The sequence below is a fragment of the Helianthus annuus genome, chromosome 14 (assembly GCF_002127325.2).
Source record: "Helianthus annuus cultivar XRQ/B chromosome 14, HanXRQr2.0-SUNRISE, whole genome shotgun sequence".
Taxonomy (NCBI): Eukaryota; Viridiplantae; Streptophyta; class Magnoliopsida; order Asterales; family Asteraceae; genus Helianthus; species Helianthus annuus.
The window spans coordinates 88,128,717-88,153,955 of NC_035446.2; the positions used below are offsets into that span (position 1 = coordinate 88,128,717).

A 25,239-nucleotide genomic window follows, 5' to 3' on the forward strand; every position below is an offset into this window, starting at 1 on the left:
ATGCCTGGCCGATCGGCCAGCCCTTTCCTCTTTTGGAGCCTATAAATAGGCCTGTCATTGTCATTCTTTCCACTTTTGGAAGCTCTCTGACCGACCAGCTCGTGCTCCTTATCTTTTCTCAGATTTCTTCCAATTCCGGTAAGTTTTCATCCTAAATCTTGTACTTTCTTGATCAAGACACACTCCTACACCCTTCTATCTTTCAAATCTTGATTTCTAACCATGAAATCATCAAAATCTAAGCATTCTAGGATGATGTCATCATGGTGTTCTTCAAGAACATCATGTTTTGGCCTCAATCCACCATGAATAGCTCGGATCTAACCGATTTCCACATAAACAAGCTAAGATCTCTCATAGATCTGAACATTCGCATGATGTGAGGGATTGAAAGAAGGAATTCCAACTTTCTTTCAACTCTTTTACACTCAATGACTTCAAACCGGTAGAAACGGAGCTTGAGTCAACTCACCAATCATTCTAGTGGATGAGTGGTTCAAGATTCGGATTCTATCTACGAGGTTCACCGACTTCGGGTTAAACATCAAACTACCGTTCCGAACAGTTCACCGGTCGGACTTGGGTGATTCTTGTCCGAGCAGGGAAAACCAGTAAGAACGAAAGTTCCATGGTTCAGCTCGTTGTCAAACTACCTCGAAATAACGTCAAATAATCAAAACAGCCAAGTGTTAGACGAACAGGCCGACCAGGTCAGGATGCTGACCGAACGGTTAGGCTGTCCGAACGGACAGCCCAACCGATCGGACATGTCAACCGATCGACCAGGCCAGCCGATCGGCTAGCAAGTGGCCCCACACTTGACAATTTCATGAAGTACAGTATTGAACGAGGTGATGTCCGATCGAACGAGCTGTTTGATAACATTACTCATCAGATCATGAGATACTATGCTTCAACCCTTACTCGATTTACAACTCGTAGTAGTACGAAGTGCCACCCGATCGAACATGCTGTTCGATCGATCAGGTGACATCCAGCTGAGGACTCACTAACGAAGTATCTAACTGATCGGTTAAGCCGGCCGATCGAACAGATCGTTCGATTGATCGACCTAAAAGGCAAGAACACTTCAGTGTTTCCAAATACTACAACGAAAACTTCAAAAAGTCAAACCGTCATACACAAACACATCATATTCAAAGGAAGAAACAATCCACTCGAACAGTCCAGCCGATCGAACAGACTGTCCGAACGGACTGTCCAGCCGAACGAACAACCCGTTCGATCGAACCAACTGTCCGATCGACCAGGCTGTTCGACCCATCATCACTTGTTTCCATTTTACGTATTACTCATCGTTATGCTATCGAACTATTCAGGCTAACCCTACTCTCAAGCGCTCCCTTCAATCCATCAATCAATCGCTGTGAGTATACTCGATCCCTTTTTGCTTTTAGCACTTCTGGGTGTTACATACGTTACTTATAACAAAACACAATCGAACACACTACTCAATTATTTGAACGCTAACCGATTCGCATGTATTACGTGACTAAATGAATGCTTGTTGTTATGTTTACACGTGGAATGCTGTCTACCTGCCTTAACGACGTAGTACTATAGTTTGGACTCAGCACCCGTTCACACGGGGGTTGTTAAGGACAATTACTTGCATGGATTACGGTGGTAATCATGTAGTGCGAACTGTCTTGGACAGTCAACCCGCAGTCATTGGTATCGATAGATCCATGTCGATAATTAACATGCTTCGTTTTCCTCTGTGTACGTGCTGGTTATGCGTAAACTATTCGAACTCTATATGCTATTATCAAACTTGTATGCTCACCTTTACATTATATGTATTGACTTTATTTTAACATATGTGACAGGTGTTTAAGATGTTTGCTTGCTAGGAAAGCGAGGCTAGAATAAAGCTCTAGAGGCCCCCAACAAATAGTTGTCTGTCAGGAACAAGCGTCTAGAGCATAGCTGTATGTAGATCTTGTCCGACCGGGTCTTTAGGAGCATTTGGACAATATTTATTTGTTTCATTTAAATCTGAGTTGTCGGAACAGAATATTTGACTGGTTGTTATCTGTAATAATTTGTTTTATTATTTGGGACACGGTATGGGACGTGTTATTTAAACTAAATAGTGATGATAGTTGTTATGGAAACTTCTGGACAATCTGTTTCGCTCTGTGCCATGCCCCGATGATTCCGCCAACAGTTGGGGTGTGACAGGTTGGGTTATGAAGGAAGCTCCTGGGTGGAAGAATTGCCAAATGTCCTCTGGGCACATCGAACAATGCCTAAGACAAGTAACAACGAAACTCCTTTCAGCCTAACCTATGGTGCGAAAGCAATGATACCTGCAGAAGTCGGTTTACCCTCGCTAAGGCGTCTCACTACGGACGATGATAACGACAGGCTCCTAAGGGAAGGCCTGGATTTACTCGAAGAAAGGCATGAAGCAGCCGCCATCAGCGAGGAAAAATATAAGAAAACTTTGGAAAAATAATATAATCGGCGTGTAGCTCACCATACTTTTAAGGAAGGCGAGTATGTCATGCGCGATAATGAGGCCAATAGAGCGGAACCCACGGGCAAGCTGGGACCCAACTGGGAAGGTCCCTATGTCATCCAAGGAAATCTAGGCAAAGTGGCCTATCGCCTATTCAGGCTCGACGGCACCGCGGTACCGCGTAGCTGGAACGTGGCTCAATTAAAAAAGTGTTATATGTAGTGCCTTGCTCCTAACGGCGGGGTTTGATTATTTTTCTTTTTTCTTTGCAAACAAGTGTAATTCATCTACAGCGATGTCGCTTCCTCTATCTAAGTTTTGAGTTAATAAAAGTTATTTCTTTTTTGTTTTCCTCATTACTTAAATATATAATATACCATCGCAACTAATCTGCACTATACGGTATAAAACATTACCATCGCAACTAAACTGCACATAACGGTAAAAAAGACACCCTTGCTACAAAATATTTTATAAGCCAAAGGGTGATAATATACAACGCTAAGAGCGGGTATCTTGGTAATAGATACATTAACCGCTACAAAAAGATAGGTATTTTGGTAACAAATACATGCAACTATCTTACAAAAACAAGTACTTGTCCCTATTGTTAATACCAACATACGGGAACCAAAAACGAACATGTTCTAAAACCTATTTCTAGGAAAGGTCTGTGACTACCTCTGCAGGGGTACGCAACACTTCTCCATAACACTCCAACGGACGAGGATCAACGATCAACTCATCGGTGTTTCCCTCATCAACCGGTTTCTTGCCGGAAGGCCACCACGACGCCTTTCATACACTACTCCACACCTTCGCAGGCGATCAGGTGGAAAGGCCCTCATCAAAGTATTAGCTGACAGAACAGCAGCATTTGCCTCGACATGAGAAGGCTCTTCATGTATAACGCTCTTACATGACCGGCTAACCCGGGGTACGACATTATCATGAGGCACTTCCTCTCCTCGGATCATATCTTCCGTCACCAGGACTTGGAGACAGACTAAACCGTTGGCGGCATCTAAGCGCCAAAAATATCAGAAAGCCTCTGTTTATAGCTTCTCCGACTCATCGTTTCAAATTACCAAATTTGGAAAAGGAAGCTTAATTTATAGAGAGACAAACAGGATTGACAGTGATGACGTTAGCAGAATTAATGAAAAATAATCATCACACGTCTAATCGACACATTTCAGATAGACGACGGCGTCATCGATCATGACATTAGCATTAATGTCTGACAAACAACTCAAGTACTTGCACAAAAACCAAGTAAAACAACGGTAATACAAAATATCTGAAGAACAGTGTACATAACAAACGCAAACGAAAACACTTATTCTTCTTCCGATTCTTCCACTGGCTCCAGCATTAGGCGTAGGGCATCCACGCCGTCTTCAGCAACGTGTTTTGTTAAATCAGCATAAGTGGGTAGTGGATCGTTGCATACAGCCTCCAAAGCATCTGCCATATCTCCTTGAAGCTTACCCCTCGCCACATGGAACTCGGGGGTAATCCTACCTGATTGATGGCACTCATGATAGCCGGTGTACACACCATCATGATGACCAGATTGGTAAGCTGCGGCGGAAAGACGGTCTAGCAACGCTGTAAACGACCCTGATTGCCGAAGATACTCAAAGGCCCCGACCAGGCCGTTGGTTATTAGCCAATTCCTGTCACCCCGCAGTGCAACCAGTTGGCTTGTTAAGCCGTCCACCTTGGCGTTTGCCTGCACCAGAGCATTTTCTGCCTCGTTAAGGCATGCCTGATCGGCGGCGGAAGATTGAGTAAGTTTGTTCTTTTCAGTGACCAGGCAGTCACATTGCTGCTGCAATTTCCTAAGCTGGTCCTCCCGCTCCTCCAACTCAGCTTGTTTGGATTGAGCCTTAGCGTGAGAAGTTTCCACCTCAACGGCCAAAGCCTGGTACCGCTCCTGCACCTGAGACACAAAGTCAGTATCAATTCGAAATCTTTCCACTTGAGCGGACATTTCAGATCTCACCTTCTGAGCTTCGGTAATGGCTTTACGCTCCAGTTCCTCCTGCACATTTTTAGCATGAGCAAGGACCCAGTCCTTCTCCGCTATGTCACGAGCCCATATTATCCGTTCCTCTGCCAGGTTGGCGGTTACCCATTTCAGATCATCATCCGCTTTGTTCTTCTCAGATACAAATCTGCTCTCCCTCAATCCAGCAGCTTGAAGCTGACTCTCCAAACGGTACTTTTCATCCTTTAACTCCTCTATAGCAGCTTGTGCTCGGTGAAGCTCATTATTGTCGTGCATCCACCTACGCCGGATCTCTGCAAGCCTCCGGGGCTGACTAACGGAATCTACAATAGTAGAGTTCATCAAATTCTCATTGTTTAAACCTTCCACATACGCTGACTCAGCTGGCGGATAAGCCCGCTCAACCCAGTGCTGAATCACTGGTGGAAAGATCAGTCTGGAGGACTCGGCTATTTTCCATTTCGGTTGATACCGTTTATCTTGTATGTTAGGATCCCAGTTGATGGTAGGCAAGTACAGGTCATCACCCAAGTGGGCTCCATCATCGGCGATGCCGCTGCTTGAACCCCCGACATCGCTTAGGGCGGCATCTTGGGTACTGGTCGCCTCATGGGCAGCAAAGACCGTGGGTGTCTCTTTCTCACTTGCAGAAAAAACGCTAAGAGGAGAATCGAACAAAGTAGAAGGAATTACACTTGATGGCAGAGGTGTAGACACCGGACTGGTTGTAACAGCCACAACAACAGTAGGCATGGGTGGTGGCATATGACAACTAACCACAGGGGTAGCACTTGCCTGTGATATAAGATTGAAGAGGTTGGATTCGCCAGCAGCAGACGGGATGGTTCCCATAGACGCTAATGGGGCAGATGATACGTTCTCAACATGCACCCCAGCGGCAGGACCTGTGTAAAATTAAGTTCTCCATAAACATATGATATCACGCCTATGATAACACTCACAGGTAAAGGCTACTTACCAGTAGGTATGATATGAGCGGCTTGAATAGCCTCGAAAGCAGTAAGAGCGAGGACAACCTTCTGTTTTTTCCACACATGCGTTGGACTTGTCTGCTCAGCAACACTACCAGTGGATGTGGTCACGCTCGCCGACGAAGCGCCCGTTCCCACAACCATGTACTTCCTCCCGGTGATTTTCACCTTGATAGGTTTTTTCTCTATTACAACTACATTTCTTCCTTCACTGGGGGGAGGTACTGTGATATAAGCATTGGGGTCTGCTGGTACAGCCGGTAACAAAAATTGCTCCAAATGGATCTTCAGGACATCTGGCTCCTGTTCACCAAGTACGCGGTTCGCAGCCTTTAAGGCAGCATGCCGTGGAGGATCCACAAAATCGAACAAGCTCCATTCACCTGCGAGTTACACATGTGTCAATATATACAGCAGGCAAAACAAAGACGAAGCCACAAGTCACGTACCTTCATCCTCCCTTTAGAAAGAAGGGTACAGTTTTATATCATGCCACGAAAGGCTCATACTCGCCATCACCAACGCCCCCTCCGGGATTACCGTACACTCAGACGGGTGTCCACATAGCATAGTATACAGGGCATTGGACACATAGGCGTCTTTTGGGGGAGCCTCATCTTTAACTTTGTCTTTTAACCCCATTTCCCTCCACTACATCTCTCCGGGGATGACAGCGGCATCGATGTAAAAGAACTTTTTCTTCCAATCCTTGTCCCTCGAACTGGCAGGAATGTCTCTCAAAGAAGACACGTCGGTATCCCTCCTATCAAAGGTAAAAAAAAGGGGATTTCCACACAAGGACGAAAAAAGCCCTAAAAACGAGGAGTCCTGGAATGTGCCCTAGAGCGATACAGGCAAACTCAAATTGTCGGAGTTTTACCAGCCCTATGGGATGCAGTTGGGAAATATGGAGGGGATAATGGTCAAGGACCAATTTGCAGAACTTTGTCATCGGCAGTCGGAAGTTGCAGAACTTGAAGAAATCACTAAACAGGGTAATTTTACCCTGCTTTAATGGGAAGGCCGTGTCCGTCTTTAACGGCAATACTGGATTCCACTCCGCCCTAATATTATAATCTTGAAGAAGATTATTGAACGAACTCTGCCCCCACTTAACATACAGGGCATCGGAACTTGTCGGGGCAGATGAAGATGATTCGCCGGTCTTGGAGGCCATTTGGTGGTTCAAGAAACGAAAGAAAGTGGTGGTGCACAAAGAGGAAATTGAAGTTTAAAATCCCTAAACAGGGACTCTATTTATACGGATAAGGTAACTTTTCGAATTCGAAAAGGCAAACGGATGAAAACACACGTCAGAGCAGGGTGGTGATAGTTGTCATCTTAATGATGACTTAACTGTCGCATCTTTTCCCATCGCCGTCATTTTTTCAAAAAACGTAACGGTACCCCACTCGAGGAACTAACACTCAAAGGGGGAAGGTTTGACTTTTCCTTTTTTAGTCCGATTTCACGAATTTCATTTCATAACTTCGGACTGGGGGGACATGACGAGGTATGACCCGAACCGGATACTACCGACCCGGTCATGACCTGTTATTTTATTATAAATAATTAATTATAAGCATTTATTCTAGAATATTCCATTCTGCATGGATAAATCACGTAACTGAATCCCCGTTCTTTTGGGAAGATCGTGTAAATCCCTAACTTATCGGAGCCCATCCCAAGTTAGGAGAAACCCTAATGGTAAACTATAAATAAGGGAAAACACCTAAGGTATGATCATCTTGCTCTCATTCATCTTCTCTACTCACTTATACTTTCTTCCAAAACCGATACTTATTCTCACGCCGGAGGGTGGTTACAGGAATAACCCCATTCCTGTAACGAGTCCTAACGGTGTTCTGTTTTGCAGTTAGTAGTTCGGATCGCCAAAGAGTTGAAGTCCTAATTGGATACTACCGTGAAGGTCAGTGTTTCTTCACAACAGATTCACATGTGCATTTCATTAACACATATCTTCCTCCCATTCCACATAAGCGCATCTTGATGTGTCAATTTCGTACAATTTCTCATGTGTGAAAAATCAAATTCATATAGTTACTTTAGAGATAAACGTGATCATGCATATTGCATAGGCTAGAAAAAGGCATTTCCTCTATATTAATTTACATATTTGCTTATAGACACAAATATACTTTTCAACTTTGTCTAAGTTTTGTTGCATGTAATACAAGCACATTTAATGTTATACTTTAAAGGCATCTTCTATTAAAGCAACACTAGATGTAAAACCTGTGTACAAACACGGGTAGTCTTTAGAAATTTTACATACCAAATTTTTATTAAACAAATGAAAATAATACAAAACTTTAATTTATGTTTGAAGACTTATGTTAGAACAATGGTTGAAGACTTATCAAAATAAACTCATTGTTACATAATGTGCCATAATTAACCATATTGTCTCTTTTAGAACAATGGTTAAAGACTTAATCAAATAAACATGGAAAGAAAGTGTTCTATTATGGCCACGCCACATGGCCGGTATACATGCTTTATAATTTTCCAGACAATAGAGATTTTGCGCATAGTCATTGCTAAACCAATACATACACGTACTACAATTCTCTAAGATTACCTTAAAGCCGTTGATGTTGGGACCTGAACTATCAGGTCATCTTCTCTGGAAATTCTCCTGCAAACACTTCCAAACAAACTCTTTCCGGTGTTCCCTTCTATTCCGAGAAATAGTATAGTTATAATTAACATCAGTGTAATAAAACAAAAAAAAAATCCTTGAAAAATCGAATACCTTTACATTGAATGCACCGGGTTTGGAGATCAGGTTCCATTGAAGCGGCTATACATATTTCAAAACAAAACAAAACAAAACCTATTAAATTGGAGGAACTTATATAGGATTATAGTAACTAACCTAAGGTTGAACGAAGCGGTGAATGGATTAAAGCGTACCAGGGGAAATTTGGTTCATCGACGTTATCTCTGGTGCTACAGCCGCTATTGTTGTTACTTCCACATACCACCGTCCTCACTCGTCATCTCCTACAAAACCGTAGACCCACCAGGGTCGGGTTTGTGACAGCTGGGAATTTTATCACCGCCTCTCCTTGTTCAAGATCATGATTACCAAAGCCTTTCTTTCTTTTCGTGACTACCCGTTTAGCCAACCTATCTCCGTTAAACACAACTTCAAACATCCATCAAGTAACACATACCTAAATACTTGGAATTCATACATGGCATCTAGTGTTATTGTAATGCAAGTAGTTATTGCTTGATGGTGGTCATATTACTTTGCATATTATCATTTCAACCTTATTTACACAAAAAAATAAAATAAAAAACTTAAATTTATAATTTAAATAATTTGTAATATCAATGATCATTAACCAATTAAGTCATAACTCATATATATACCTGATCATGACGTTTAAGTAGGCATTCCTCATATTCTGCCCCATCAAATGTATAGTAGCAAGTTGTAAAACTAGGGTGTGCATGGGTCGGTGTTGGCCTAAAACCATAACCATGATGTCGGTTAATGAAAACCATAATCATAACCGATCGGTTATGGTGGTTATGGTTAATCGGTTTTGATGGTTATAGCGGGTTGGTTGTGGGTGGTTAACCGTGTATTTAGCCTAGCTAAAATAGCTTAATTTTTTAACATGGAATAAATTGTTATTGCCTATAGTATTAAAAAATACATATAATCTATAATATTAATACTAATTATTATCGAATATTCAAATAAAATGATATAATATATTCCATAAATTCAAATAAACATTCAACAAAAACCACAAAACGATATGAAAAACCCGTAAATACTAAAAATCTTTAGTCAAAAACATCAAAAGTAAAAATATGATGAAAAGTCTTAAATCCTATAAAGATTTATTACATGTCGGTTCAGTTTGGTTATTGGTGGGTATGGAAACATTGATAACCATAACCGACCCGCTACTTTCGGTTTTCGAAAAAACCATTAACCGACCCACCGGTTTTTGATTTGGTTCGGTTTTTTCGGTTCGGTTTTGTTGGTTAATTCGGTTATGGTTCGGTTAATTCGGTTTTTTGCACACCCCTATGTAAAAGTAGGATCTAATACAGGACCATTTAAGTAAAATAAAACAAACAATGAAAACCAAAGATACCTCAATTCCATCTTGTAAAGAGTGATAAGTCTTATTCATTCGTATAAAAAATATGGTCGATAATCTCACTACTAAACCTTAAACGGAAAACCCATTCAACAACATGTGAAACAACTAACAATTAAGAAAACATACCATAAAAAATACATGGTATCATTCCGGAGTACTGGACCCCGTAAACCTCCGCGCCAGCACCGCCTCCACTGCCAGAGCACCTCCGACCCTTCAATGGAAAGTTACTCTAACTATTCACTATATTTAGGCCATAAAACAACCTTTAAAGTTTAAAGTATAAATTATATAAGGTGACACTTTTTAAGTAAATCAATTCAAGGTGCCATGTATTATATAAGGCCCACATACGTTACGCAAATAAGATCTAAATAATCATGTATAATAGATTAGCTAATTGAGTTATCAGATTTAAGTATACCTTCCTGTATGCAATTTAAGAGCCATGTACTGAGTTTTTATTGTTGAGGGGTCCAAAAATGTCATGGCAAAAATGAGATCATGATCAAACAAAAATAACCAATTAGATTGTTTCTGTTGTTCAGTTGTTGAGTTTTTTTGGGTACCTAGTCCTGATCAGACAAAAGATGAAGAAAATTGTTTATGTAATTGGTTAAAAATGGGTCATTCAGGCTGTGTTTATCTACGGTTTAAGTCTAAAAGTTTAGCAAAAAAGTGAGCATGTCAAACAGGTTGAAAATCGCCTAAAATTTATTTACGACACATATCTTAGTCATTTATACAAAGACCTGTTGCAATAAAAGTGTTGATATCTATTCACCGTTTACACATTATATTTATAAAAGATGAACATAGAAAGACCTATGGCACCTCTGATATGAATTAATAATATTTCCTCTAAATCTGTCATGTGTGTTTTACATTTATTTGTTTCCGTTTGTAGTGAACATACCTCAGAGGATTCAGACGGTGAAATTGGTCTAGGTCTATGGGTGCAACTGTAACCCTTGCTTTGGGTTTCTCATTCAATAAACTATAAAAAAAATGCAAACTCATCTCAGTTAATAGCATCTAAACTCAATCTTCATCTTCAAATTTAATATCCCACAAAAACAACCTTACTGATTCCATTCGACGGCTGCATATCAATTCATCAAACAATCTAAACACTCGGCTGCGTGGCATCATATGTTGTTTTGGAAAAAAAAAACATACCATTTCGGGCTTTGTAAAGCCTTAAAAATGCCAATATAATAATTTTTGAACCATTCACATACATCCAATGATGATAGTCTTATCATGTTTTGACTTTTTTTACAGTCAAATGAGTCACTTTTAAATCGCTCAATCATTTTATTAGATGGTTTAACAAAGCATCATCAAATGAGTTTCATTTAACGAAGGAAAAGAAATGATTTGGAAGGATGTCAAAAAAAAGTCGCGTTCCAGAGTTTTTTTAAGAAGGAAATGGAAGGAAAACTTGTGTCTTTTTCCTTCATTTTTAATCCTTCTAACTTGGAGAGATTTGGAAGAACAATGTATTTAATACATAAAATCCTTAGTTTCTTTTGATTTCCCGGTAGGTAATCAAAATTTTCATTTATACTCATTTTCTTTTCCCTGCTTAATTCATTTTCTCTTCTTTTCTTTTATTGATTTAAAGTATGACAATTTTGCATTCACATATATATTGTTTCATTTGGATGGGATTAAAAGACGATAAATGTATCAATTTAGTTAGTTAATATAATAATTTTTGAGCTTCATATATTTTCTATACAGTTATTTTCTAAAGTTGACGAGAGAGACATAGAGAATGACATATGTAATCTGCTATACAGTTATTAAATTAAACAAGATCATATATTTGGGAATTTGAACTAGAGTTAAGGTAAGTTCGAAAAAGAAAGTCGCATATACAGATACACAAAATAAAGATATATCACAATCATCTAAATCTCAATCCCCAAATGGCAGAATCCCATTTCATACATCATGTATATATGATTAACTTATTACAAGTCTCTTGAGGTGCACAAAACAACCGGATATTATACCCTACCCCAAAAAAAAACCTAAAACCAGGTATTAGAAAACCCGAGTATTCCCAACCCGGTTCCGTATACCTGACCCTACCTACCCGATCACTTTCTCTCCAAAACCAAGTTTCAAACCCGACCCGGGTATTGCAATACCCAATTTTTGACTTCGTTAACCATACCCAAACCCGATTCCATAACAGAAATCAAGTATGGAAAAAACGCAAAATGTGCACCTCTAGTCTCTAACTAGAGTCGTATTATTTTTGATCGACTTGTAAAAGTTATAACCTTTGTATAAGCCCCTTACTAACCTAACCCATTTAGTAATCACATAGCCCAAACAGCCGATCCAGATTCGAAAAAACTGAACCGGATTCGGTCGGGTCGGGTATTACAAGGAAGGGAAGTTCTTATAGTTTTGACTTGGGAGAGCGTCTGTTTGATTCAGCAGGAGGTTAACAATGGCGACCAAAGTACTCATGGTGAGATTAATACTATTCCTTGCTCTTTTTTAGGGTTTTCAACTCTCAATTTTCATTCAGTTGTTACTACTGACTTTGATTAGGTTGCGGAGAAGCCAAACATCGCTCTTTCAATTGCTACAGCACTCTCTGGTGGTCGAGTAAATCCTTCTATCTCATTTTCTCTCGTTTTAATCGCGCTAGTGATTTTTATAGATTTTAAGTTGATATTGATGAACTTTTATGATATTATATGTTATCGATTGCAATTCGTAGTGTTTTCACTGCTTTCATTGGTTATGTGGTTGGTTATACTCCGTTTGAATCTGTTCATATTAAGATGTATTATACAGGTAAAATTAGACAAAGGTATGTTGATACACATTTAAGGAGATTCAGTTTGTTTGGGATTCATTCATTTGAATATTTGATGGGATGTCTAAGCACCATAGGGCCGCGTAACAATTAGGCCGGTGGGTGTGGTTTAACGCCACTCGCCACCTCATCCTCCATAGCGCCCCGGGGGTGCCATCGGCCACAATGCGGCAGTGAAAGGGGGGCGCCATGATGTGCTCGCCAGTGTGTTAACGAGGGTTAAAGGTGTGTGCAGTGAGGCCCACCTATTTTCAACCAATATTTTTTTTTAATTTTGTTTAATAGGGGGCTTTATACCACACCATACAAGTTAAAGGGAGGGGCTTTAAAGCCCCCCATATGACGTGGCGCCTAGGTGGATCTGACGTGGCGTGATAAAGCCCCTAAGGGCTTTATACCACACCCTCCAGCCTAATATGTTGAGAGCTGTATAATGCACTTGTACATAGTGCATAAAAGATAATTAGAAGTAGTGGTCAGTGGGTGAGAGAAACCGAGCTGGCCACATAATTGTCGTGTGTATTGCATTGAGAGCGAGCGCTAGGTACAGATGCATTATTCAGTGGTAGTTCGTCCCTCGTTTTGTTTCATATATCAATTCTTCGTCTATATAGATGCATTAAATATTTAAATCTTTATGTCTTAACAAACCATGCAATTTGATTTGGCTGTTGTTGCGTTTTTGTTTATATTACAAGGGAGATACCATATGCTAATGTCATATTTCACTTTGATTCAAAGAGGGGGGGGGGGGGGGTTACTACATCCAACGTATATTCTTGATGGGTTTGGCTAATTTTTTATATATACAAAGTGTATTTGGTTATTCTAGTTATGCTTGGTGGATTGCATTTGAAACCTTGATTAGAAAAATAGAAAATGAAGTTGATGACTAGACAAATCATGAAGCAAATCACTGACAATCACCATGTTCTGTGCAACAGTTTGGTGTTTTTCACCTTGACAAGTTTTAGATTTCCATTGCAAAATACTACTTGACTATGACACTCTACTCTGCTTTTGCTTCTTTTCTCATCTGAAAACATTGAGCTAATTTCTATTTGTTTTCATGCATTAAGCCTAGGAATACATTTATTTGCTAATACGATGATGGCCAGTCATAGTTTAGTAAACATTTTAAGTGTGTTCGCTTGGATTAACACAATAGCGAATTAAGAATAACCATTTTTGTTCGTATTATAAGTGATGTTGTTGGGAAAGACTACTAGGCTACTATACTAGTCTGGAGTTTTTTTCTTTCTTTCTTTAGTTTGAAAGCATTGAGTTTAGAATCTAGAAGCAGCCTGTTTGGTATTTTTAATCGTCCCACAATTAATATTCACTTCCACGAAGTTTTAGATATTCAGGATATATGATGTATTACTGCAATAGTGAGTTTGGTATATTGAGTTATTTTTACGAGTGAATTGCAAGTTTTGTCCTTTATCTTTAGGCCATTTTGCAAGTTTTGTCCTTTATGTTTAAATTTGACGAGTTTTGTCCTTTATGTTTAAAAATCAAGCACGTTTTACCCTTTGGGCCTTAAAAATCAAGCACGTTTTGTCCTTTATGTTTAAAAATCAAGCACGTTTTGTCCTTTATGTTTAAAAAATCAAGCACGTTTTGTCCTTAAAAATCAAGCACGTTTTGCCCCAAAGGGTAAAACGTGCTTGATTTTCAAACATAAAGGACAAAACTCGTCAAATTTAAACATAAAGGACAAAACTTGCAAAATGGCCTAAAGATAAAGGACAAAACTTGCAATTCACTCTTATTTTTACACATCATACTCTCATTACCAAAGTGTCAGTTTTCTTTCATTGGATCAGCTCATATCTGATATTATGAATGGTATTACTCTCAAAAAGGAGCTTTGGAGTTGCTCACTAATTACCTTATATCTCTATGCTTTATTTCTCATTAACATTTTTTCTGAGATTTACAACACTGATTTTACAGATGTCATCACGAAGGGGTAGTACTGAGGTTCATGAATTTGATGGCACATTTCTAGGATATCGCGTGCAATATAAAGTGACGTCAGTTATTGGTCATGTTTTCAGGTTTCCTTTCATTCAAACTTCAAAGCACCATAGAATATTTTATTAATCATTTACATATTTAAATAGCGATAGTTTTTTTTTTTTTTTTTTTTTTTTTTTTTTTTTTTTTGTGCAAATCTAGTGTAGATTTTCCACCAACGTATCAAGATTGGGCCGCTACGGATCCTCTTAGTCTTTTTCAAGCTCCAGTCGTCAAGTCAGAATCAAATCCGAAGGTACTGTCACATTACTGAATATTGGTTATATTTCTGTTTATATTTGACCACCTTACTTACCAAAACCTTTTTATTTTTGCTAAATTTACCGTAACAAGGCTCATATTCGCCAACATCTAAACCGAGAGGCACGTGGATGTGACGATCTGGTACTGTGGCTGGACTGTGATCGTGAAGGAGAGAACATATGCTTTGAAGGTATTCATTTCGCGTGCAGCCTTTTATTCTTGTTTTATGATTTTCTCATTTTACATTTTTCTTGAATCCAGTCATCGAGTGCACAGGATTTAAACCCCATGACGGTAGAAGAATTCATCGTGCACGATTTTCTTCTGTGACTGAGAAGGACATTACTCAGGCGATGAAAAATCTTGTTCAGCCCAACAAAGATGAGGCGTTGGCTGTAGATGCTCGCCAGGAAATAGATTTGAAAGTTGGAGTTGCGTTTACGCGGTTTCAAACTACTTACTTTCTAGGAAAATATGGAAATCTCGATTCTAGAGTTATCTCGTATGTTCCTTGTTATAACTCATGTTTTTAGTTTTACCCAGCGGTGGTAACTTTGACTCGTTTACTAATGAACAGTTTGATTAGGGTTATTATGTATTTCTAACAGGTCCGATGATTAAAATAAAGATGGGAATGTCAACCATATTGATTTTTAATGCATAAAACCTCTGAAATCATAGTATTAAAAATTTAGTAAAGTACACGGATGGTCCCTGTGTCTTACCAAAATTTTAGATTTGGTCCCTAGCATTCCAAAAGTACACGGATGGTTCCTATGGTTTGCAATTTATAACGCATTTAGTCCCCAACTTTTTCCAAAAGTTCATGGGTGGTCCTTGTGGTTTGCACTTTGCAACACATTTAGTCCTTAACTTGGACCTGCTGAAACCTTTAGATTTGTTGGCTAGGGATTAAATGCGTTACAAAGTGCAAACCACAGGGACCATCCGTGTACTTTTGGAAAGCTAGGGATCAAATCCAAAATTTTGGTAAACTACAGGGACCATCCATGTACTTTACTCTATAAAATTTAGAATTGTTATTGAAATAATTTAATTCATCTGATCATATCCGACATAGTAATTGTCTATAAAGCTTTAAAATTTTAGGGCAAAAATGGGTTTTGGGGAGTTCTCACCCGCCTCCTTTCAAATCGTACAGAAGTTACCTAAATTTACCCGTTTTGACCCATTACCCAACCGCCTCTTTTGCCGTTTCTCAGTTTCTGGTTTTTGGCCGTTATGTGCATGTGTTACTAAGCATACGAGTTATATCTACATCTTATCCCATACTGTATTTTTCATGGTATTCAGATTCCATGTCACATTGTCATGAAACTTTTTTGAAGTGAAAAATACTTAAAATCCTTCCTGTACAAATATAAACTCAATAATATATCTTTATTGTCTACTTTTCTCAGATATGGCCCGTGTCAAACTCCTACCCTTGGATTTTGTGTGCAACGCTACCTTCAAATTACTACCTTCAAGCCAGAAAAATTTTGGGTCGTGTATCCTTACATAATAAAGAACGGTTTTGAACTAAAGCTGGAATGGGATCGTAATAGGTTGTTTGATCATGACGTGAGTCCCTAACTGCTTTAATCTTCATTTCATTTAAGTTACATATGTGCTACTGACTTTTACAACATCTGACAGGTTGCAGAGATGTTTCAAAAGTTGATAACTGAAGATGGAGTTGTGAAAGTTACTGGTATTTCAGAAAAGCAAGATAGCAAAGGTCGTCCTTCTGGTCTTAATACAGTCAACCTTTTGAAGGTCAGGAACAGAACACCTTATTATCACCCTTGGTTTTAAAATGCGCGCATAATGCGTGATGCGCCCGATGCGCTAATGAGAGCGCATCGCAACAGCTGATGCGATGCGTTTACGTGATGCGAGAATGTTGCGCGCATTTCGCATAATGCGCTCATCGCATAATGCGCTCTGATGCGCGCAACATTGTTTTTTATGCTTTTTTCCAGATTTTATGAACTGTGTTCGGTTTTTTCCATAATTAACATCTTAGTATGCTTGATTTGAACCAAAAAACACAACTCTTACCTTCTAATTACGTCAGTTGTTTTACTTTAAGTATGTTTTTATTTATAAATAATTTTTAACTATTTTTTTTATAAAGAACGCATCACATACGTGATGCGCTCGCATCACGCATCGCGCATAAGATTTTTGGACTAAACGCATCGGAGCGCATCACGCAATTTAAAACCAAGTTATCACCTAAAATTGTTGATTCATATTATCCTTTGCATGCCACTTTTAGATGAATGCACTTTTCTTGCTTGCTTCAGTCTGTAATATTCTTTTTAGCTATGCAGTTATAGCGGTCCAAAATTGAATAGCGGTCAAGGTCCGCTATATGATATATAGGTTACAGCGGTGGTATAGCGTTGATATAGTGATAATTTTTATACCATGCATAATTTATGTATTTTTATATATGGATAAATATATCTTTGAAAAATATTAATAGTAATATCAAAATTCATAGTAATATCATTCCATTATCAAAAACATGTTGCAAATCAAATACTAATAGTAACTTTGAAGTATTTAATTTAAGAATTAACACAATCAAACACCGTTACTGCTATAACCGCTATAGGCCACCGCTATAGCACCGCTGTAGCACCGCTATAGCGGTATTTAGCGCCGCTAATAGCGGAACCACTATAGGCCACCGCTATTTGGACCGCTACACACCCTGAGGTCCGCTAACCGCTATAGCACCACTATTGACTGCTTAGCTTTTTAGTTTTTATATCCAAATTTGTAGTTAGTTATTGGTATGTGGAAAATCACAGGAAATTTCACCTGTGAAAAAATACGGTTATTCGAGACTCATCTAACTCTCTACCTCCTGCTAATCACAGATCGTGTCTTTTGTGGTTTCAGTATATTCCCTTTGTGTTTGATTTTTGTATATTATCAATAAAAAATATAATGTTTATGGCTTTTATTGTCTAATTTTCATTTACAATCCTGATCTTTGATAAGTTTAGTATTTAGTCCTTTAACTTTAATAAAGTTATATTTTTCATTTCTTTCTTTCTTTGCTTTCGTTTTTTGTAACCGATTTTCACTACACCCCCTAAACTTTAAAACATTCATCATTTTGAGTTTTTAACGAATTTTCTGTTATGTAATTTTTAGTGTTGTTTTTAAACCAACCGGTTGTTTTAAACCGCTCGGCGCTCATCTCTAAATACACCATTGTGGCGTGTTTTTTATGTAATTTCTGTAATGTTGTTTTTAAACTGTTCGGTTTTTAAATTGTTCGATTTTAAACCGCCTGGCGTTCATCTCTAAATACACCATTGCGATTTGCGACGTATCTTTTATCTACGTATAAACCGGTCCACTATAATGCGCAGCCGTCTTGTTAATCTTTATATACATTTTGGTGTAAGTTTTGTTTTAATAACATGGCTCTCGTATACAACGAGGTAACTTTTCCGTGACTTTCGAATATACCTTCACAGCGTGGTTTTTTATCGTTACGTTCACGATTTGCTTATTTTTATCTACGTTTCGAACCCTCTGCGAAGTGCGGGTAGTAACCCACTATTTTATTTATTAAGTATCCATCTAATGGGACATGTGAATACCATCATTTAGTAGCATAATAACTTCAATAGCGTGTCATGAATTTTCTAGATTGTCATCATGCATAATGTATAAAAGGCGTTGCATGACAATTTTTTGTTTACTTTTTCCCAAACCAGGTCGCATCAAGCGCCCTAGGGTTTGGACCTCACTTGGCGATGCAACTGGCCGAGCGTCTGTATACCCAAGGCTTTATCAGGTAGTCTTTCCACATTTTACTAATTTCCATATTTTAACATTTCACATTATAATACCCTTTTTATGTCGAACTTCCCTTTGTATGATGTTCCAGCTATCCACGAACTGAAAGTACAGCATACCCTTCGTCATTTGACTTTAAAGAAACTCTTGCCACATTGGCGAGTAATCCAGTTTGGGGCGGTTATGTGCAGACACTGCTCAACAACGGTTACCATAAGCCCAAATCAGGAACTGATGCAGGGGACCACCCACCGATTACTCCTATGCGTTCGGCTAATGAAGATATGTTGGGTGGTGATGCTTGGAAACTTTATCAGTATGTCTGTCAGCATTTTCTCGGTACTCTCTCTCCTGACTGCAAATATGTAAGGTAAGGGATCTGTCACAGTAGAATATTCTTACTAGTGTGAGATGCAGATGAAAAAAATCACATTCCTGTTAAAATGTTACGTAGATTGCTTTGTTTTACTTATTATTTTTAGTACAAGGAATATGGCGTATTTACTTTTAATAAACAAAATTTCCATTTACCATGAAGGTAAGAGTTGTTATGTACTGGGTTATGTTTTGTGATAAGTTTATTGTTCCATAACCGAAGGTAAATGTTGACAGGACAAAAATCGAGTTTTCTGTGGGCGGAGAATTCTTCCATTGTGTTGGGCTGCGTGTAACCGTGAAAGGATTTACAGCAATAATGCCATGGTTGGCAGTAACTGAAAAAAATTTACCTCAGTTTACAGAAGGGGAGAAAATACAGATTTTAAAGGTCGAGTTATATGAGGTACTGTTTTGGCATTTTTTTGTATTTATACATTTTACCCAATGTTCAAGTTAATGCCATTTCGTCCATGAGGTTTTGCCAGTTTTGCGACTTTCGTCCAAAGGTTTGTATTTCCGCATCTGGATCCAAAAGGTTTGAAATCTTGCCATTTTCATCCGGCTCGTTAACTCCATCCATTTTTCTCCGTTAAGTCAGAGGAATTTCCGTCTTTTCTGTTAACTTTAAGGGCAATTCGGTCTATTTCACTTTATGTACAAGCATTTAGCATAATGTACAAGTATTCAAAAGAACAAATTGCCCTTTAAGTTAACAAAATGACGAGAATACCCTTGGCTTAACGGAGAAAAATGGATGGAGTTAACGAACTGGATGAAATTGGCAAAGATTTCAAACCTTTTGGACTCAGACGCGAAAAAACAAACCTTTGGACGAAAGTCGCAAAACTGACAAAAATGGCATTTTACTCAAAATAATCCTTTAGACCACAACCCATTACCCAACCTAAATGACCCGCCCATTTTGCCAGCTCTATATCGAATCTCCCGTTTTTGCCACTTTGTAACCATGGTGGAACTTTCCAGGGTAAAACCGCTCCTCCAGATTACCTGTCCGAGAGTGAGCTGATATCACTAATGGAAAAGCATGGAATAGGAACCGATGCCTCGATTCCTGTGCACATCAACAACATAAGTGAACGCAACTATGTAAAGGTACATATATAAACACCCTACACATATACTCATTACCTATTTTTGTATATGGAACTAATGTTGTCTCATCTTCTGTTAAACAGGTAGAGGCTGGAAGAAGGTTGGTTCCGACGGTTTTGGGCGTTAGTCTTATACGAGGCTATCAGTGTATAGATCCGGATCTTTGTTTGCCCGACATACGTAGTTTCATAGAGCATCAAATCACTCTGGTTTCTAAAGGTCTAGCAAATCATTCACTTGTCGTGCAACATGTGCTCGAACAGTTCAAACAGAAATTCAATTACTTTATTAAGCAGGTAAATTATTACGCGTTACAATATCTATTTTGAATTTCCTTCAATTTTATTTAAATGGAAATATTCTGTTGTGGTGGGCCCTTATGCAGATCGAAAATATGGATGCTTTGTTTGAAGCGCAATTTTCTCCACTTTCAGATACGGGACGTTCGCTTAGTAAATGTGGAAAATGTTTGCGATATATGAAGTACATATCTATGCTTCCGTCACGGCTGTATTGTAATACGTGTGAAGAAGTCTATTATGTTCCTCAAAAGGGGACTATTAAGGTAAAGCAAAAATTGTTGAATTTTCTCCTTTTTCCTTTTTCATAAACAATTAGGGCTGCAAACGAACCGGACAAACACGAACAAGGCCTGGTTCGTGTTCATTTGTTAAGGAAATATACGCGTTCACGAACTGTTCATGAACACTTATTGAATGGGATTTTATGTTTGTGTTCGTTCGTGAAGGAAATGAACGTGTTCATGTTCATTAAGTTAGATACCGAACGCAAACGAACGTTCATGAACACAAATGAAAACAAACGAACACAAACAAGCGTTACCGAACTGTTGTTAAATATTTTCTTTGTCATAATTTTGAAGTATTTAAATAAAATATAAAAATTAAATGCACTAACAAACTATCGAACACAAACGAACACGTTACCGAACGTTCATAAACATCAATGAACGAACATGACCTCTGTTCATGTTCGTTCATTTAACTAAACGAACAAAATTTCTTGTTCGTGTTCGTTCATTTATTAAACAAACACAAAGGAACTTCCCGCCGAATAGTTCACGAGCTGTTCGCTGAACGTTCGATTCTTTTGCAGCCCTATAACAATTGAAATCGATCGAACTGTCCAAACCAAAGCAAGTCAGCCGGTTTGAGATTTATGTGGTTTGGTTGGTCCATTCAAACCGTCAAACTGCAAAACCACCAGGTTTGGTTTACCATTTTCAAAAAAACACAGTTAATGGTTTGACCTAGAATTTCGTCAAAATTGGCCGAACTAGACCATGAACACTTTAACTATGCAATACCAATTTGAATTTGTGTTACTTTCCATTTGTTCTCATTTGACAGCTGTACAAAGAACTCACCTGTCCACTAGACAACTTTGAGCTCTTACTGTTTTCCATGGCGGGACCCGACGGCAAGTCATTCCCACTTTGCCCTTATTGTTACAACAACCCTCCGTTCGAAGGCATCGACACATTATTCGGTGCCCCCAAAACCGCCGGTGGTTCAGTCAAGTTAGGTAAAGGAGTCGGCATGCCTTGTTTCCTCTGCCCGCACCCTACGTGCCGCCACTCGTTAATATCCCAAGGCGTGTGTGCCTGCCCGGAGTGTGACGGGACCCTTGTTCTCGACCCGGTCAGTGCTCCGAAATGGAGACTTTACTGCAACATGTGCAATTGTCTTGTTTTGCTTCCGGAAGGTGCTCATAGGATTAGCACAACGAAAGAAAGATGCCCTGAATGCGACTCGACGATAATAGAGGTGGACTTTAACAAGAAAACAACACCGTTGAAAGATGGAGCTACATTACACATTGGATGTATTCTTTGTGATGAGTTGTTACATTCGCTAGTGGAAATGAAGCACGGGAAGTCGTTTTTTAGACGCGGTGGAGGGAGAGGAAGAGGGCGGGGGAGAGGCAGAGGTAGAGGGCGGGGACGGGGCGGTAGGAAACAAGACCCCAAAATGAGTTTTCGCGATTTTTGAAATGTGACCGGAGTTTGTATATTTACCTTTTCTTTTTGGTAACATGTATGTGATCATAGACTTGTTAACAAATTTAATTTTGATTTAGGATTTGATAAGAGCTTGAAAATGATTCAGAAGATGTATGCTACTTTAGAGGTGTTAGTTTTAACCGTTATGAATGGGTGATTCAAATTATGTTTTATGTATAGCAGCGCATATCAAACGGGTAAAGTATAAAGAGAGCTAAAAAACTCTAAAAAGTTGTATCTGAATAAAATAACTTTTAGATAAAATAATAATTTTTTCTCCCTTAGATATATTGAAAATGCATATTTTTTCCTTTATCTTCGTTAATTTTGTTGTAGATTTATTATATAAAAGCTTATGTACAAAAAACCCTTATATAAGCCTAGTACAGGCATATACGATGAGCAAAAAAGACCATTTTACCACTGGTTTGGAACTGTATCTCAAACCAGAGGTAAAATGGTCTTTTTTGCCTATACGCCTCGTATAGGACTATACAAGGCATACATGACATAATATGGCATAATGAGAGCATGATATGGCATAATTAGAGATTGGCTTGGAAATTGAAAAAGGTTATACGCCCCCGTATAGGCCTATACGAGGTATATATGAGGGTGTGTGAATAGGCACTTGGGTGTGTGAATAATTGAATATATAGACGTATAGAAAGAGAAAAAAGAGAAAAGGGGGGGGGGGGTGGTAAAAAAGAAAAACTATTGTGATATAGAAAGAGAAAAACAGAAAAAAGGGGGTAAAAGAGAAAAACTATTGTGATCTAGAAAGAGAAAAAACAGAAAAAATGGGGTAAAAGAGAAAAACTATTGTAATCTAAAAAGAGACAAGATAAGGTCATGTGTAGTCATAAGATCCCATGGAGCCTTATAGTGGAGGGTTATGTGACAAGTGACAATTGTGTAAGAAAGGGGGGCTATGAAGGGTTATATAACTTGAGTGTGTAGTGTGGTTATACTCCTTCAATTATACATATATATGTATGTATACACATGTGTGTGAGAGAAGAACATATGGTGGAAGGTATGACTTCCGTGAAAATTTTCGCGGAGGAGGGGAAGAACCAACCTATAGCACCTCCTGTAGTGGTGTTCGTCGACGTTATAGGTGGAGGTGGCGCTATACCAAGCCCCACTGAAAAGGGACTAAGAGATAAGAGGGAGAGTGAGGGATGGTGCTGAGTTGTAGACCAATCAAAAGAAAGAAAATTGAATTGTAGATTTGTGAGCAAGAGAAATTTTGAAATAAATATAAAAGGTTGACAACTTACTTTCCAATTTTATTTTTTCTAACTTTCCAATTTTATTTTTTCTAATGGCTTAAGCTATATTAAATTCGTCTTTAGCGAGGCTTAAACTCTTGAACTTAAGACTGCAGGGTATGGGGCGGGAGTTTGGGCGTGGGTAGCGGGAAAACGCCCAAGCCACCACCCCGGGTGGGCATGGGTTTCGGCGTGGCCCTTGGGGCATGGGTTTCAAGCCGGGCGTGGGGCGGATTGGCCATCCTAGTTGGCTGAATATCATTGGCTCACCCGCCATGTCATAGCGGGCCATCCCAAAAGTTTTGAATTTTTAAATTCAAACCGTTGGCTTGGCCAAGCGGTCACCCCAACCGATCACCCAAACCCCAACATCCTCTATAAATACCCCCAAACCCCAACCAGGTGGTCTATCCCAACCCCCACCGTGGTCCCAAAAATTCGACAAAACCCACCCGCTACCCCAGCCGGTCACCACAAACCCAACATCCCACGAACCCGCTATGGCATCCTGGACCCACCACAAAGAACTTGCCCTAGTCACAAGCGTCGTTGACGCTATGAAGGGGCGGCCACCGGGCCAAACCAAATATTGGCCGGAAGCTTTCGCGGCCTACCGACTAAACGTCGGTAACGACCGCCACAACATGAACGCGTGCCAACATAAATGGCGCGAGCTACGTCCCAAGCTCGACCGTTTCAAGGCTTACTACGAAGCCGTTCCCGAGGGCGAGTTAAGCCACGAGGACCGGGTGGCGGTGGCGAACATAGAGTTTCGCGGCAAGGAAAAAAAGGCGTTCGACAAGATGGACCTTTTTGAAATTTATTTAACGCTTTAGGTTTCTTATTTTGTAATTTTTAGGTTTATGTAATTTTATAAATAATGAAGTTGTATGTTTATTTTTATAAATGTTTGTGTGATTTTTTTAAATTTTGTATATATATTTTTTTATAAACCACCCTGCCACGCGGTGCACCCAACCCAAGCCCAACCCACGCCTCACCATACCCCGCGGACACGGGGGGGGGGGGGGGGGGGGGGGGAGGGGGGGGCTCCCATTCCACGTGTCATCACCCGCCCCAACCCACGGCCAACCCAAGCCCCACCATACCCCGCAATCTAAAAACCTTCGCTTCAATAGTTTGCCAATTTAACTCAATCCCACTCTAAACTACTTTCCACCTTAAAAACCTTCGCTTCAATTGACCTTAAAAAACCTTCGCTTCAATACTCCTTTGTACACTTCTTATTTTAAGAAGCCTTTGTATTTGATCCCAATTCTGATAAACATAGCCCAAGTCCCAAAACAATTTTTTTTTTTATTATCGTTTGTTGTTTATAATTGTATGATTGCACATTAAAAAATTCTTTTTGAGATACCCCTAAATTAATGGGTTAGCTCCGCTACTCACATTATACAATTTCTTTGATCAAAACATAACGAATTAAGCACCCATTGATGAAAACATGTTTGCCTTTAGCCAAAAGTACAATAATGATTGACTTCTTTCGATAACAAAGCCAGATCTATCAAAAATCTTTATTCTAAGACTATCAGATGAATAAAAATATTGTCAAACACTTGGTATGCTACACAAAATATTCAAATATTGATTGTAATCATGATGAACTCTTCAATTGACAGAAATTAGTTATAAATGTAATAAGGTTAAAATCCTCGCATGAGATATAATTAGTATTTTATTAATTTAATGATAGGAACAGGAGTAATGTAACCTTTGCTGTTAAAAAAACGGATTAAAGAAATGAAAAACTGAATTGGGGATTCGGCCCTGTGCCCCAGTTTCTTCATTTCTTACATAATCGAAATTACAAAAATAAAAAAAAATATGTT

The 25,239-nt window shown here is 39.1% G+C and overlaps 1 protein-coding gene across 2 annotated transcripts; it reads left to right on the plus strand.

The window, feature by feature from the left end:
- The first annotated feature begins 11,958 nt into the window (after positions 1–11,958).
- Positions 11,959–22,289, plus strand: LOC110908632 (DNA topoisomerase 3-beta). Of its 2 annotated transcripts, none has more exons than XM_022153571.2 (15): positions 11,959–12,130; positions 12,214–12,270; positions 14,444–14,547; positions 14,669–14,762; positions 14,861–14,960; positions 15,032–15,272; positions 16,192–16,354; positions 16,430–16,549; positions 18,517–18,596; positions 18,690–18,968; positions 19,211–19,379; positions 19,961–20,089; positions 20,173–20,385; positions 20,475–20,654; positions 21,460–22,289. In XM_022153571.2, exons 1-15 carry the CDS (start codon positions 12,110–12,112, stop codon positions 22,099–22,101), a joined length of 2,592 nt encoding a protein of 863 aa, XP_022009263.1. In that variant the 5' UTR covers positions 11,959–12,109; the 3' UTR covers positions 22,102–22,289. The 2 variants fall into 2 exon arrangements, with proteins under 2 accessions (XP_022009263.1, XP_022009264.1); XM_022153572.2 differs by having other exon boundaries at positions 12,090–12,130; positions 14,674–14,762.
- The last annotated feature ends 2,950 nt before the right edge of the window (positions 22,290–25,239 follow it).

Excerpts from the sequence above, each read along its gene's own strand:
- LOC110908632 (XM_022153571.2), top strand. The coding sequence starts at position 12,110 with ATGGCGACCAAAGTACTCATG. Across the intron at positions 14,548-14,668 it reads GTTATTGGTCATGTTTTCAG|TGTAGATTTTCCACCAACGT; the intron begins GTTTCCTTTCAT and ends GTGCAAATCTAG. Across the intron at positions 16,355-16,429 it reads ATAGGTTGTTTGATCATGAC|GTTGCAGAGATGTTTCAAAA; the intron begins GTGAGTCCCTAA and ends AACATCTGACAG.